Source organism: Pangasianodon hypophthalmus, chromosome 11, assembly GCF_027358585.1.
Source record: "Pangasianodon hypophthalmus isolate fPanHyp1 chromosome 11, fPanHyp1.pri, whole genome shotgun sequence".
Lineage (NCBI taxonomy): Eukaryota > Metazoa > Chordata > Actinopteri > Siluriformes > Pangasiidae > Pangasianodon > Pangasianodon hypophthalmus.
This window is the reverse complement of record NC_069720.1, coordinates 27,531,339-27,548,695: the sequence shown is the minus strand read 5'-3', so window position 1 is coordinate 27,548,695 and position 17,357 is coordinate 27,531,339. Positions and strand designations below refer to the sequence as shown.

At 40.8% G+C, this 17,357-nt stretch overlaps 1 protein-coding gene across 8 annotated transcripts in view; it reads right to left on the bottom strand.

The window, feature by feature from the left end:
• LOC113524564 (NACHT, LRR and PYD domains-containing protein 12-like) overlaps positions 1-17,357 on the bottom strand; it is a 31,991-nt gene that overhangs the window by 8,178 nt on the left and 6,456 nt on the right. For 5 of the 8 annotated variants that reach the window (XR_008302739.1, XR_008302741.1, XR_008302740.1 and 2 more), the window contains 3 exons: positions 13,958-14,131; positions 3,020-3,193; positions 2,044-2,217 (listed from right to left, as the gene is read on the bottom strand). Coding sequence is in view for 4 of the 8 variants with exons in the window: in XM_053238230.1 (XP_053094205.1) it covers positions 2,044-2,217; positions 3,020-3,193; positions 13,958-14,131 (522 nt within the window). In the remaining 4 variants the exon portion in view is untranslated. Of the gene's footprint in view, positions 1-2,043; positions 2,218-3,019; positions 3,194-6,679; positions 6,801-10,082; positions 12,744-13,446; positions 13,542-13,697; positions 13,875-13,957; positions 14,132-17,357 lie in introns of those variants that run through there. The other 3 variants (XR_008302742.1, XM_053238232.1, XM_053238233.1) reach the window with 3 other exon arrangements.

The following is a 17,357-nucleotide window of genomic DNA, read 5'->3' as shown; positions in this document are numbered from 1 at the left end:
AGGTTGCTGTTGGCCTTTCCCTCCACATCTCACTCTTCTTTGGTGGATTCACAATCCCCTGAATTTGGTCACCTTTTCCCACCCGCACCCATATATCCGCAAGCTGCACTCTTGGATTCATTCCTGTTGTTTCCTTATGATCTGTCCGATTAGGCCCATCTTTCACCCTGCCACTCGGAGGGCCTATGGGTTGTCCTCTCTTTGTTGACTTTGTGGAAAAAACTTGGTTTCTCTCTTAGGGACTAGTGGGTTGGGTAACCAGCCGGGGGCTCCCGGTCCTCCAGTCTTCCCTGGACTCCAACTGCCCTATTCACAGTAGTCACAGGGTTACTAGGAATGACATAAATTACACAGGTAGATGTTGACCTGCTATGGCATTACTGCCTGTTGCACCTACTCCGGTGCCCACAGGATTACTGCTCTTCCTTCAGCCTTGCCAACGAGCCTAATGCAACCAAAACCATAAGGCCTCCCCAGTGACTAAGGCTGTAGCAAGCTCCACTGGCACCGTTATGCTCATATATAATGCTCAAATAAAACACTGGGCCTCAATTATCACACCAGATATGAATGAATTTATTCATAAACCCTGTATAGGAGCATTTACACAAAAAATCTTGAATGTTTAAATTAAAAACGTAATGTTGTGGAACACCTATAAGATGTTGAGAGAAAAGGTTGATGAGGTGTTGGATCAGAGTTAAATGGGCTTGGCCACACAGCACAAGAGCTAGCTCTTTATGTATGTGCTGATCTGCTTTATCTGGTCTTTATTCTGACCCTCAACCCAGTGTTTCTCCACCAACACCTCACTGTCCTCTACTTTCGCATTCATCAGGCACTTATGGAGGAGTTCTGGACTGAACTGGAGCTTGTGGAAATAGCATCAACACTGGACTCCTGTTCCTGTGTGCTAGGGGTCTCACTGGGACAAGAGCTCCTGAGTTTGTGTCAATTTATGGATAAAACAAAACTAAATAAGGTGAAGCTGATTGATTGGCTGCAAATCGTATAAATGTCAATGAGTTACTGCAATTTTATGAACGGATCATGCTGTCAAATTGAAATCACTTACAGTATTTATTTCAATTTGACACTAATTTAATGAAACTTTTGTGGAACTCAGTTTCATATTAATGGCATTAATAAAAAAAAATTAAATAGTGAACAAATAATTTAAAAAGCAAGTCAACACGAATTCATAAATTAAGACAAATAAAGTGAGTCATTCACTTAAGACAAAAGAAATGCGTCTGTATAAAGGAGGAAGGGCCGGTCTGTCTGTGTATAGCCGTAAGCCGACACGGTGCAAACGCCTCAGCAGACAGAAGATTTAGAGCACACTGTTAGAGATATTTAGATATTTAGAGAGCAGTATGATTTTTCTGGAGGATGAAAGCTGGTTTATAAATCACTTCTGTTTGTCATGGCATCTTCTTTAAATGCTGTTCAACACCTTAGAGCCAGCACTAATTTAACCAACACAACAACCTTGTGCCATTCCTGTGCATGTCCAAGTTTATCAGTGCTTGGATTTCTTGTTATTGTCACGTTTCAAACAGAGAGAAGTGACTGATTGTAGTGTGAGAGGCTGAAGAGTGCATCAGTGTGAGAGATTTCTGACCAACAGTCACTGAGACAATTTAAACACAGCAGTTTCTCTGTGTGATCCTCGTAGTCCATGATACAGTTTTGATCTCTTTTTCTTCTCTTTTTTTCACCTTTCATATCAAACCATTTTCTTTTCACCTCACCATATTCATACCAAATTCACCATTCCTGTAAACTGTTTCCAGATTTTGGCCAGGTGCTGTTACAGTGATTAAAAATTTTTTTTATTGGTGTAGACACGAGTCAAAAAAAAAAAAACCTTCCATTTCTGCATCTGAGAAATTACTGTTCTTCCATTTGGTCTCAATTTGTGATTTCAGTTCTCCGTGAGCTTTAACTTATAATGGGGGTCACTAAATACATATGAGCTGTGGTGTCTATACATTTGCACTTGGCATTTATTAACATACTTGTGGGTGTGGGTGTGTGTACCTCAGTTTCTCCAGTTTACAATGTGGATTCTCCAGTCCAGTAGAGAGCAGCTTCACTCCTGAATTCAGCAGTTTATTGTTACTCAGGTTCAATTCTCTCACACTGGAGGAGTTTGAGCTGAGAACTGAGGACAGAACTCTACAGCTTTCCTCTGTCAGATTACACTCACACAGCCTGGAAAAGAAATGATAAGAAAAGAATGATAAGAAAAGAAATATTAGATTTATTTATCTGATTATGAAATGAGGTGTTTCCATCAGTTGGGAAATAAACTGTCTCCCTGAACACAAGGTTCTAATGTCAGGATAAAATATAAAATGAACAGACTGTATATAAACTTGGACTGCTCTTGGACAGATCCATGTGTCTCAGCTCATATGAGACGATGTATTTAACTTTCTGAAACAAGATAATAACAGAGAAACCACTCTGAACAAACACGTCTCTTTATTTCTAGCAGAGAGTTTTTCATAAAATGTGTTCAGCAGCTCTGGGGAAAGTTCTGATGGAGAACATTTACACATTTACACACTGTCCTTTACTGATTCATTATAGTGGATTTAATCTAACTTTTACTATCAAACAGAACCTTATAGAAGAGAGTAGGAGAGGACAGAAGAGAGAGACAACAAGAAAGGGAAAGGGACCTACAGAGACAGAGGAACAAGATCTATACAACTATAATTACAATTCATAAGTACAGTTATTATTTATTCATGATATAGAATTAATATAGAAAGCAAATCTGACTCTCATGTACACATTTCCATTTCTTACAAACATTTAAATCATATTCTAAAATTTACAGCTACATAAAAAGCAGCTCAAATGTTATCGATATGATGTGTATGTGTGCATCAGCGAGAAAGTAAGAGTAAGTGTCTATTTGTACACACACACACACACACACACACACATACATCTACTACTGTTTGTGTGTGTGTGTGTGTGTGTGTGTGTGTGTGTGTATGTATACCTCAGTTTCTCCAGTGTACAGTGTGGATTCTCCAGTCCAGCAGAGAGCAGCTTCACTCCTGAATCCTGCAGTTTATTGTCACTCAGGTTCAGTTCTCTCAGACTGGAGGAGTTTGAGCTGAGAACTGAGGACAGAACTCTACAGCTTTCCTCTGTCAGATTACACTCACACAGCCTGGAAGAGAAATGATGAATATCAGAACACTGATCTCAAACACACAAACACAGCCATAATACAGCTAAAGTTTAACATGTAACAGAAATGTCAGTGTGTTTCTCTCACACACAGAAATCAGAGGACAGGACGCCACATCAGCACATTTACAGGAGCCAGGATATCAATCTGCACCCAAAACAAAACAGTTGGTGTATATTGTTTTCTGTGCTCATACAGTTACAAATCTCTCACCTCAAGATTTTACACAGACACTGGTTTAGTTGTTTGATCTGGACCCGAGTACAGATGGAGTGTTCACATCCATCCAAAGAGATCTAACAAGAATGTTTGGTCGATCCAAAACAAACAAGGTACATGTCATATCATCCGTATTCTCTCTCGGGTCCTTCAGTGCAGACATATTAGTTAAAAAAAGTGAAACAGTCTTCTCTAAAAAATGCCAGAGGTATGCTTAAAGATGATTAAAGGAATTATTAACAAGCATTAATCAGTGCAGTTTAGTGTTACATTAAAATAACAAAACATGCAATAATGCATTTATAAATAAAAAATACTCACTCAGCTTTTCTGGAGGCTTTGACCACTGGCATCAGCCTCAGAAGACATTCCTCGGGTGGCTTATATTTCCTCAAATAAAACACATCCAGCTCCTGTTCTGAGTTCAGTAACACAAACACCAGAGCTGACCACTGAGCAGGAGAGAGACTGGTTTCACTAAGACGACAGGAATCTCCTCTGTTCAGGTAAGTTTGTACTTCCTGCACTAGAGAATGATCATTCAGTTCATTCAGACAGTGGAACAGATTGATGGATTTCTCTGGAGATGGATTCTCCCTGATCTTCTCCTTGATGTACTCGACTGTTTCCTGTTTGCTGTGAGCGCTGCTTCCTGTCTGTGGCATTAAGCCTCGTAAGAGAGTCTGATTGGACTCCAGTGAGAGACCCAGAAGGAAGCGGAGGAACAGGTCCAGGTGTCCATTCTCACTCTGTAAGGCCTTGTCCACTGCACTCCTGAGGAAATCAGACATGTTTGACTTTCTGAAAAGTTCAGACAGATCAGAAGTTTGTTGTTCTGGTACATTTCTGCTGATGAAGGAGAGAAATGCATATAAAGCAGCCAGAAACTCCTGAACACTCAGGTGTACAAAGCTGAACACCTTCCCCAGGTGAAGCCCAAACTCCTCTCTGAAGATTTGAGTACACACACCTGAGTACACTGACACTTCTCTGGCATCAATGCCACACTCTCTCAGGTCTTCCTCATAGAAGATCAGGTTCCCTTTCTCCAGCTGTTGGAAAGCCAGTTTTCCCAGTGCCAGGATACTGTCTCTGGTCTTCTGAGGATCACGGTCACATTTCTGATGGTACTTTTGGTCCTTGTGTTTGATCTGAAAGATCAGGAAGTGTGTGAACATTTGAGTCAGAGTCTTGGGGATCTCTCCACTCTCTGCTTCACCCAACATTCTCTCTAGAACACTGGCTGAGATCCAGCAGAAGACTGGGATGTGGCACATGATGTAGAGGCTTCTTGAAGACTTCATGTGTGTGATGATTTTATTGGCCAGGCTCTGATCACTGATCCTCTTCCTGAAGTACTCCTCTTTCTGAGGATCACTGAACCCTTGTACCTCTGTTACCTGGTCTACACACTCAGGAGGGATCTGATTGGCTGCTCCTGGTCGAGGGAAGCAGATTCCCTTTGATGAGGTTTGTCAGCAGCACATCCACTGAGGCTGACTCTGTCACATAACACAAACTCTCATTCTTCTGGAAATTTAGAGGAAGTCGACACTCATCCAGACCATCAAAGATCAACAACACTTTGTAGGAGTCTATTAATTCTAGTTTTCTCATTTCTGGGAAAAAGTGATGAAGAAGACTCATCAGACTGAGATTTTTCTGCTTCATCAGATTCAGCTCTCTAAAGGGAAGTGGAAACATGAAGAAGACGTCCTGATTTGCTTTTCCTTCAGCCCAGTCCAGAATGAACTTCTGCACAGAGACTGTTTTTCCAATTCCAGCAACTCCTTTAGTCAGCACACTTCTGATGGACTTGTCTTTAAAGAGCTCATTACATTTGATGGGTGTCTCCTGTGTTGCTGGTCTCCTGGAAGCTGTCTCAATCTGTCTCACCTCATGTTCATTATTGACTTCTCCACTCCAACCCTCTGTGATGTAGAGCTCTGTGTAGATCTCATTCAGAAGTGCTGAGCTTCCATGCTGTGAGATTCCTTCATTAATTCGTTTAAACTTCTCTCTCAGGTTGGATTTCAACTTTGGCTGATACACAGAGGTGAGTTCTAATAAACAAAGTAATAACATGTTTTAGTGCAAAATTACTGAGCACAATATAAAATGTAAAATTCTTTCAAACGCTGATCTTCAATCCTGACTCATGTACTAAATATTACTGAAGGAACAGGACCATTGTACAGAGTAACCACAAGCTGGACCACGAACAAAACAGAAAAGCACCAGATGAACATGATACTAAAATCAAACTTAAAACTAAAAGTGTTAATATCTAAAACAATTTCCTCTCTCTAAAGTGAACCTGATGGAATAAAGCCATGACTCAGAGCTCTTACTGTTGTGCAGTGTGTTAGCGAGATCTGTGTGGTTCATGTTCTTCAGGACATGCAGTGTGATCTTCAGCACTCCCTCTCTGACACTGTGCAGATCCTCCTCAGCCTCCACCTCCCTCTCAGTGCATGCTGGGTAATCTGGACTCAGGAGCTTCCTAAACCTCTTCAGCTCATTCTTTATCAGAGTGATGACTTTGTGTTCCAGCTCCTGGTTAGAAACACACAGTAACAGATCTAAATATTATAATCTTACACAGTGAGAAATGCTTTTATTTTATGAAAAGAAGAAAAGTCTCTTTCTATCACCACAGTTACAACAGAAATTCTGTCTGATTACCCATAATCCTGCTGCACATCAATAAACCTCTAAATTGTCATTATGTTAAATTATAATCTGCAACCTACTCACACAGAAGTTACACACATTAAAAAGACACAAACCGTGAATATGGACTCCAACTGACTTCTGTTGATGTTTGATTTCTTCTTTTGTGATCTGTAAACAAACAAAACACATCATGTAATATGAACTGTATAAATAAAGAGACAGATATTTACCACTATCCTCTTAACACAATACACTGATTTCAGGATTGCCCAACTGATGCTAACATGTTTAGAAACAAATGTTTGAATGAATGAATGAATAAAATAGTTATATGGTCATTAATTTCCCGGGTGTAAATGTTCTTCTGTAGCACCACAGACCCTCCAGCTCAGGAACTGCAGGCTGAACTGAACTCTTAAAGCACTTTTCCTCACTGCCAGTCCGAGAGCTGCAGCACTGCACAGTTTAGTGTTTTACTGCTTCAACACCTGATAAAGCTCATGAAGGGCTTCATAATGAGACGAGTGAGTTTGATCAGGTGGAACACTGCTGTAAAACACCTCACTATACTGACCTCACATCAGTAGAACTGTCTCTGTCTCTGAAGAGTATTGGTGGATCCATTGACGCGTCACTCTTCATGGACACACAGCTGGGTTCTGGTGAGTCTGATCTCTTTCTCTTCATCATTCTAGAATTACAACAGAAATATCAGCAATAATTAATACTCTGCTGTCTCAGCACTGTTAAACAATGTGTTCATCATTAAACACCAATAGTTTTTGGACTCAAACCCACAAAACTCTTCTGCATCTAGTGTCACTTCAGTGTGTTTATATATTATAGCTTTAGATTTAGATACTCAGTGTGTTTATATATTATAGCTTTAGATTTAGATACACACTGTGTTTTTACTCCTGAAGTGGTTTCTTTTCCCGTCGACACAAAATGGAGCTGCTGAGTTTCACTTCCGTCTAACGGTCTTCTCCTTCTGCAGAGGGGAAAGGACAATGTGTGTGTGTGTGTGTGTGTGTGTGTGTGTGTGTGTGTGCGCGCGCGCGCTAACAGACTTTATTTAGTGGTTTCCACGTAGACCGGTATGACGAAACTTCCTGTCTTTACTGGTTGCCATAGCAACATTGTATTTGGAATACCTGGAGTATTTATGGATTGTAATGGACCACTCAAGGTTTCCTAAAAAAAATGTATTGGTATGCTTGAAACTCTACACAAAAAAAAAAATAAATAAAAAATCTAAAGTACAAATTAATACCAATGGATGTTTAACTGATGCTTTTGAAGTCAGAAGTCAGAACAGCAACAGCCAAAATGACCATCACTGCATATGCGGATGGTAGAACTGTTTTTATTATTTTTTTTTTTATTTGTTGGAATCTCACCCATCTGCGCCAGCCACACTCACCTTCACACCAGCCTTTCCCATACACCAGCACTTAAAATAAAGAGCAATTTTCCCCCATTTCTGCCTCCCGTTGTCTGTGTTCTGCCCCTGGCAACCTTGCTACAACACTTTTTATATACACTCTAAAAAATTGTCCATGTGGCTAGTGAGAAAAGCTTAAAATAAAGAACAATTTCAACATAAAAAATTTAATTTGTTACATGTACATGTATTAGTGAGTTGACAACTTATTTTACGAAGTTTGTCAAACTGAAAAGAAAGAAATGTTTGAACAAACAGTCTTGCTTTCACCTAACAACAAAAAAGTATTAAGTTAGGGAAACTTGTGTGGTACCTGACACGCAGAATACCTACATGTACTTTACTGTCTGACTACGCCACCCCCTAAAATGGGCGGGGGAAACCCCTTTTCTCTCTGTAGTGTGGCTGATTCTAGACCCTGCCCGCAAAGGAACAGTTTACACAAGGCATGTACACAAGCTCAAATTTATTACAATTTTGAGTAGGTACAATTGCTACTGTGAAAAAGAGACGAAGGGAAACTGGCTAGAGCTTCTCAAACTAATAAGGTCGGGTCGGCACGGCACCCACAGCTCCTCTCCTAGGAGGCCCTGGTGAGAGAGACAGACACAACAAACCCAACACCATACAAGCATGCAACATAGCAAACACTGCACACACAAGGTCAGTAATTACCACTACAAAATACCACACCGTGTTGCATGTTACCAGTACACACCAAAATAGTGTCCCCTCAGTGCAGCCCCCAACTGAAAGGAGCAGTAGTGAGGTGCAGATCCGGCCTTGTACAGAGAACCTATACAGAGACAAAAAGAGGAGAACAGCCAGCTCCCAACACAATGACCACCGCGCTGGCTTGGTCAAGGCAGGGTTACACTAGACCAAGGACAAAAAAAAAAAAGGACAAAGCCAAAGGCAAACAAAACAACCAACAAACAACTAAAAAAAGACTTGTACAATGACAATAAAACAGTGGCTGGCCTGGTCCTTTGCAAGAGTGTTCAATACTCCCCGCAGCACAAAAACCCAGGAAGATAAAATGGGGCACTCCAGTGCAGAGTGTCTGCAGCCCAGCAACTCAATAGGAGGTCACAAGTCCTTCAAATGCCATGCAGTCACCTGTGTCCTTCATGAAGAGTGGAACACATTATTCTAGCAGTCACCCTGTATGACGGGAGTCTAGTTGCAGTGGCAAATGGCAGCAGCAAGAGAGTGTGAACTCCACAAGCCAAACTTTATAATCTCCTAATGTGTCATGTGACATGCCTCATGTGACCCAGGACAAGCAGCCACACAATGCAGATCACATGATCCCCACACTGATTATCAGTGCAGGTAACCACCAACAAGAAAACACAGATCCCCACACTTGAAAATCTAGTGAGCAAACTTAAAAAGCAGAGAATAGGGCTGGACCTTGTCTGAACATGCCAGACCACGACTATAGGAGAAGCAACAGCAGAAACAAACAATGAAGGAACGAGCGCGAGTGCAAACATCAAAGATACATACTGAGGAGCCTAACTATTTTTGATTTGTTTTAATAGCAACAGCTATCAAACTATATTGGCACACAGTGCAAAAAAAATCGTTGTCACAGTAAAAGTTAAATGTTACAGTTTGCCCCTTGCTAATTCGACCATTTGAAAGTTGACTTCAGCTAGGTTGCTAGCGTCTTCTAAGTTAGCTACAGCATGCCCTTTGCTAATTTGGAGTTAGTGAAGTTGACCTCTAGCTATCGTATGTCTTCAGTTTTTTTATGTTTTGTTTTACAGTGGCAGCCGAATGACCGTAATCAGCACTGAATGTTTGCAGCATTAGTTCAAACACTGCACATGTTTGAGAATAAGTCTTGCGTTGTTCTAATTTAAATTTGGCACTATTGATGAAAGTTTGTGGATCATCTGACATTTTCAACTAAACCTGTAACAAATGTAGGTTACTAAACTTTTTTTTTCTGCGGAGGTGTTTGTACGTAAGAACATTTTTTATTTAACAATGTTTGATAGACACGTTTAGACACATTTAGACACTAGACACCGTTAGACCAATTTCATTGAATCTACAAATAGTTTGCCTTCGTGTTTCCACCAGAGCATGATTCAATAAACAATTATAAGAAAATTAAAATTTCTGTGTTTTTTTATTCTGACAGAATTGAAATTAGTTACTATTACTCAAAAAATTAAGGTAACAATTTGCATGGACATTTATGAGAAGACTGAAAGCAAAATAAATAAGATAACAGCTTAAATTAACTAATTTGACCACATAATATTAAGTTGCCTCAACTTAATTAAGCTTTTAGAGGACAATTCTAATCATGTTGGTTGTGCTAAACAAATTGAGTTGGGCTAACTAGAAAAGTCTCACAATATTTACTCAAAAATGGCTTGAGTTTAAATAACTTGCAAATTTAAATTTGCAAAAAGATTCATGCAAATTGTTACCTTAATTTTTTAAGTTGAGCCAGTGTATTACTTTTGAGTTTTAACACTCAGAGAAATCTCTCTCACCTGAATCTGCAAGTGTGAATCATGAAGCTCCCAAAGTAGAAATGAACAAACCTTCAGCAGTCCTAATGAAAAAATCCGTACCGTCTCTGTGACATCACTATCATTGCCATGACTACCGCAAAATTCTACAAAAATTCTACAAAAAATTCTATTCTGGTCCTGAACAGCCACAGCTACAGTAACGGACCAACGCTGCACTTCTAATAAGCCAGGAATAAAACATTCAGCAATGTCACTTCATTCAGGTTTTCTGTTATTTTCATTTTATCCTTTATTTATTTGTTTGTTTCCAGCACCCAAGTTTACTTTATTTCAACTTACAGTCAGGTCCATAAGACAATGACCCAATTTTCATAATTTTGCCTCCGTACACCACCACAGTGGATTTGAAATGAAGAAATCAAGATGTGATTGAAGTGTAGACTTTCAGCTTTAATTCAAGGGGTTTAACAAAAACATTAACCGTTTAGGAATTACAACCATTGCTTTACAGAGTCTCTCCATTTTCACAGGCTCAAAAGTAATTGGATAAACTAACAATCATAAATATTAGGATTATTTTTAATCCTTGGATTCAATTGCATCCCCAAATGTAAAAGGGTGTGCACACTTATGCAACCAGGTTACTGTAACCTTTTTTACTTTTTTCCCTACAATGTTTCTGATTGTATAAAAATAAGTGAATAACATTGTAATGTCATATTGATGGTGGAAAAAGTTCTAACATGATTCATCTTGGTTTCATTTTTTTACATCACAAAAACCTGCCATTTTAACAGGGGTGTGTAGACTTTTTATATCCATTGTACAATGGGGAAATAAGTAATCAACATGTCAACAATTTTTTTTATTTAAAAAAAATTTCAATGCAGCTATTGAAATGAAATGTAGACCAGACCTTGGTATTAAAGTTGTAAAACACCAAAAGAAACTGTAATATATTTGTAATTGTATTGTAATCCATAAAGTAGAATGTTCAATTACATTCAATAAAGTAGAATGACACAGGAAAAGGTATCACAATAAGAAATGAGCACTGAATTGCACCTGTGCTCAACTGGGAATCAACTGGGTTAGTGCATGTTGGTAGGTTAGTACTTCCTTTGAAAAAGAGTTACCCATCTCTGAATGCAATGAAGAAATCATTTGTTACCAAGCTGTCATGCAAGAAACAACTCATTATGGGTAGAGGCAAAAAGCTCTCTGAAGACCTTCACAACAAGACTGCTGAGAAGCATAGGAATGGCACTGGTTAACGACGGATTTCTCAACTCCTAAATGTTCCTATAAGCACCACTGGGGCCGTTATCTGCAAGTGGAAGGAACATCAGTTGACCATCAACTGGCTGCACACAGGAGCTCCTCAAATGATTTCTGACCAGGCAGTCGTAAAATTAGTTAGAAGAGTAGCCCAAGAGCCAAAGACCACTCGAAAAGAGTTTCAGAAAGACCTGGAAAGCAGCAGGTACAGTTGATACAGTCTCCATTGGTGATCACCCTGGAAGATCACACTCCATTATTGCAGAAAAAACATGTTGAAGCTCATTTGAAGTTTGCTACAGAACATTTGGAGAAGCCTGTAGGTTACTGGGAGAATGTATTGTGGTCTTATGAGACAAAAATCAAACTTTTCAACAACCTTTGTTGGGCTCTGCATATGACCCTAAAGTGAATCCAAATTATTGAAAGGAAGATGAATGGAGCCATGTACCGGGAAATTCTTGAGAAGAATCTGTTGCCATCCACCAGGACAATGAGTTTGAGATGTGGGTGGAGCTTCCAGCAAGACAACAATCCAAAACGTACTGCTAAGGAGACTTTCATTTGGTTTCATAGGAAGTAAATAAAGGTGTAGGAATGGCCCTGTCAATCACCATACTTAAACCCGATAGAAAATTTGTAGAATGACCTTAAGATCAAGATTCACCAGCGGCCACCTGGAATCTTCTACATTTAATGGCCAAAATCCCACTTGAACACCGAGAGATTAGTTTCTTGATACAGGAAGCATCTTAAAGCTGTCATTGCAAACCAAGGCTTCTCCATCAATTATTAAATAATTTCTGGTAGTGTGTTCAAAACTTTGTTCCTGTGTCATTTCATTTTACTGCACATAACTTTTTTATGGATTGGAATATTATGATTTAGCTGTGTAGTTTTACTGAGTTAATACCAATGTCAGGTCTATGTTTCATGTCAGTCAATCACAGCATTGGAAATATTTTTAATAAAAAAAAAATGTTGATGTGTTACTTATTTCCCCATTGTTCATTGTGCTAGTAGATCAAATGGGGAAAATGGTTAGCTTTAATCTTCTTCTTGAGGTGCTATGGGTCTATGAGAGGTGATATAAACAGATATTATTACATTTTAAATATTATGCAGTTAGTTTAATGTAATGTATGATGTCAGATTGATCTCTCAGCTCTAAAATGCCTTACAGGAATATTTAATTATTACATTAATACATTAATATTTAATTATTACAATTAAATATTTATTCTTCTGCACATTGAATCATATATGTTCAGAACTTCCCCACTCTTTTACACCATCTGTGGTAGTCAGCAGTAGCCCCCGTCTCATGCACAAGATCTCGTCCATAAGGCCATCTGTCTTTCTGCACTTATGTTCTTGACACAGTGCGCCCCATCTTTAAGAACTGCTTTCTCTCCTAGACGCAAGAGCTGTTCATTTTTGAATTGCTTGACACATAACACACACCAGACTCTGTTTTCACTCCAAACAACACCCTGACATTAGTGAATACAGATATGGCCCATCTCATGCTTGTTGGCATTCTTTAATAAATGTGCCTTTGGCAATAGCAAACTCTGCTTGCCACCGCCTTCTCTTGTTATGGGGGCTCATATCAAAACATGACAATTTTTTTAATAGATCCGTTGAGACTGCAGCTTTTGTTTGAAAGAGTGGCTGATGCCCAGGGGTGGCCTGAAGGTGAACATAGACTGATGCTTCAATGCATTTTAATGGGAAAGGCTCAGCAGGCATATTCTGCATTAACAATAGCTAAAAGTCAGGCTTATGCAATTGTGAAAGCAGAAGTTCTCAAACTGTTTGTGTTTTAGTAATCTCAGCAGACATCCTGGTCAAATATACACTGAGTTTGCAACAGATCTTAAGACCAACTTACCCGCTGGTGTGCCTCAGTGAAAGTGGAGTCTTACAATCACCTGTTTAAACTAACGCTGATAGAGCAATTAAAAACTATTCTTCCTGAACAAATTGCTACCTTTCTGCCTGACCATAACACGCCAACCGTGCAGTTTGAGCTGATGACTATGCACTGACTCACAAGTCCCGTTTCATGGATGGTAAACAACACAACAAGAGAAATAACAGTTTCCTTCATTCACCTAATATCTTACATGTAGCTGCTTTATCCTCCAAAAGTGGTCTGAAGTGAGACTCCTGTTATATGCCCATCCTAGTGGGGAAGTATGACTCAATGCTGTAAGACAGAGAACAGGATATAATGACAGACAATGTTGATCACAGTCGCTTATCAGAGTCCTTATAAATGTCATCAGTGTAAACAGTAAATGGGTAAAGTGTGTGTGTGTGTGTGTGTGTGTGTGTGTAAAGAGACAGTAAGTCAGTAACTCACTGTAGTGTCTCTAGTTTACAGTGTGGATCCTTCAGTAGATCAGAGAGCAGCTTCACTCCAGTTTCTCCTGGATTATTACCGTACAGATTCAGTTCTCTCAGGTGTGATGAGGAGTTTGACCTCAGAGCTGAAGCCAGAGCAGCACAGCCCTCATCTGTAATACTGCAATAACGCATCCTGCAAGAAAGAAGACCTTCTTGCACTTAACACACTCAGTGTGTGTGTGTGTGCGCGTGTGGGTGCATGTGCAATGAACTTACTCCAGTATCTCCAGTGTACAGTGTGGATTCTTCAGTCCAGCAGAGAGCAGCTTCACTCCTGAATCCTGCAGTTTATTCTCACTCAGGTTCAGTTCTCTCAGACTGGAGAAGTTTGATCTGAGAACTGAGGACAGAGCTCTACAGCTTTCCTCTGTCAGATTACATTCACGCAGTCTGGAAGAGAAATGAGGAAATATCAGAACACTGATCTCAAACACACAAACACAACCACAATACAGCTAAAGTTTAACATGTAACAGAAATGTCAGTGTGTTTCTCTCACACACAGAGGACAGGACACCACATCAGCACATTTACAGGAGCAGGGACGTCTTTCTGCACTCCACAATCTCTCAGCTACAATTTATTATAAGACCATTAGGTCATGTAAATAACACACACATATGAGAGTGAGCAGCCTACAAACAATACATTCAGATGCTAGTGGTCCTGGCATGATGGGCTTGAGGCATGATACGCGAAATGAGGGTGCTAATCTACTACTGGCATAGGAGGTTCATCTTGTACATGATGTCATTGATGCGGTGGAGGATCATATATGGACTGATTTATCTTGTACTCTGCTTCTTACTCGATTACCAGGTTGGAACTGTGTGGTTTCTCCTCAGTGTCGGTCAGCAAATTCCTTGTTTCTCTGAGCCACCTGTTCTAGGCACCTGTGTGCATGTTCTCCCACACTTGTTCACTCCACCTAAACCATTCGTCCTCTGCAGGTGAATCTGTGGGGTTAGCATTCCAGGGAAATAGGGATGGCTGATAACCAAGTATGCATTGGAAGGAGGTCAATTGTGAGGCTGAGTGGTGCAGTTAGCTGTGGGTGTATTTGGCCCAAGGAAGAAACTGAGCACAATCCTGCTTGCACAGCAAAAGGTCCTCAAGAAATGGCTGATTTCTTGGTGTGCTCGTTCCACTTGCCTGTTAGCTTGTGGGAGATAGCCAGACAAAGACTTACAGAGAATCCCAGACTCTCCATGAAGCTGGCTCAGACCCTGGAGGTGAACTGTGTGCCTCAATCATTTACAGTGACTTTGGGGATCCCATAGTAATGAAACATGTGCATGAAGATAAGTACAGCAATTTTGAAGGAAGTGGGCAAACTAGAAAGGATTGATCTATGATTACCATAATCATGGTGTTATCCCATGACTCAGGGAGGTCTGTGATGAAGGCTATGGCGAGGTGAGACCAGGGTCGGTGGGGTGTGGGTAAAGGCATAAGCTTACAAGCTGGGAGAGTGCATGGCACCTTGGCCTGTGCACAAGCAGTGTATGAAGAGATTAATCTGTGGATGTCCTTTACCATATTAGGCTACCAATACTTCACCTTCAACAGGTGGTGCATCCTGTGCATGCCTAGATGTCCTGTGGCTGGGGTCATGTGTGCCCAAGTGATGAGCTTACTTCTTAGTTTAGGTTCTGTCTGGTCAACATGAAGGAGGAACATTTTTTATTTATTTATTTATTTTTTTTAATGGTGTGCGAGTGATCTCTTTGTCTCTTTGCGAGTGATCTCTTTGTCGATATCCCACGCTATAGTTTTCACGAAGCAGGAGGGGGCAGTATGTGTTCCACCTTCTGTTCCTTGTTGTCTGCCTTGGTGTTCTTGGAGCTGGGCCTACAAGAGAGCATGAAATCAAAATGAGCGAAGAACAAGGCCCACCGGGCTTGGTGAGAGTTCAAGAGCTTGGCTGTTTTCAGGTACTCAAGGTTCTTATGATCTGTGAAGAAAATGAAGGGATGGGCCACTCTGTCCAACCAGTGACACCACTCCTCTAAGGCAAGTTTCACAGCCAGCAACTCTCAATTACCAATGTTGTAGTTTTGTTCAGCTGGTGAAGGCTGCTTAGTGTAGAAAGCCACCAGGTAGAGTTTAGGTTTATCTCCAAACCTTTAGGAAAGAACCACTCCCACTCCAGATGTAGCAGTGGTGGCTCAATGGTTAAGGCTCTGGGTTACTGATCAGAATGTTAGGGGTTCAAGCCCCAGCTGCCACTGCTGGGCCCTTCCCTGCTTGAGGGGTGCTGTATCTGGGCTGACCCTGTGCTCTGACCCCAGCTTCCAACAAGCTGGGATATGTGAAGAAAAGTATTTCACTGTGCTGTAATGTATATGTGACTTCTTCCACACTGAATAGCTTAGAGGGATCTGGGTGCTTCAAAATGGGAGTGGTGGGGAAAGCTTCTTGAAGGCTTCATTGTCTGCTGTGTTCCATGCCAGATGCTTGGGTCCCTTCCATAGACATAAAGCCCTGATGAACAGTCAATAGAAAATTGCAAAACCTAGAAATCTTTGAAGTACCATGACAGTCTTGGGAGTGGGCCAAAGCAGACACCTTTTCCTGGTCCATGGCCACTCACTCAGGCCCTATGATGTACCCCAGAAAGGAGATGAAATTCACATTTTTTCCATTTTACATAGACTTGATTGTCAAGGAGACATGCAAGGACTCCTCAACGTGTCATCAATGTACACAATTCCAAATTTCCCTAGCATATCCCTTAAGACATAATTTCTGAGGCATTGGAAGGCTGAAGGGGTGCAAGAGAGCCCATTATGGCATGATGCAGTACTCAATGTGGCCAGATGTGGTGCTAAAGGCCATCTTTCACTTGTCACCCTCTCTGATGCGAATGCGGTTCTAGGCACTGTCCGGATCAAGATTGGTGAATATCTTGGCAGAATGAAGTTGCTCCAAGACAGGTGGCACAAGCAGGAGGGGATATCAATACTTTACTGTGATCTGGTTGAGTCCATTATAATCAGTGCATGTCCTAAGTCCACATACTTTCTTCTGCACAATGATGAATCCTGCAGATGCAGGATGTAGCCCTGTTGTAATGCCTCTTGGATATATTCCTCCACTGCCTGTTGTTCAGCTAAGGAGAGGGGATAGATTCGATTGCATGGCAGAATGGTGCCTGGTAGCAGCTTTAGCCTTCCTAAATACCAGCTGTGATGGTGATGAGGAAGGGAATGTACTCCTGGTGGAGAGTGCTGACCTTGAGCAGGAGGGGTTTGGTACACAGAGTGACTGTACCATTTCCTATGGGTCCTCCATCAATAGCATGGATTTTTAAGGGATGTTGAAATGGCTGTGTGGGTATGTTGGGCTTCCTAATGGTATCATGGTCCATGAAATTCCCAGCTGCTCCAGAGTCTATCAGCACTGAGAGAACAGAGACATGGTCTGAGTTTTATCTGCACATTCAGGGTAAAGGACTGGTGAGCAAAAACTGAGATGGACTCACTGTGGTGGCATGGGTGGAGGTCTCTTAGCGAAGTTGGGTTTGACAAGGAATTGGGATTGCGCCATAAAGTGAAGGGGGTTGACCGCAGTAGAAACACAGTTTTTCCATCCTCCGTTTCTCACATTCTGCAGT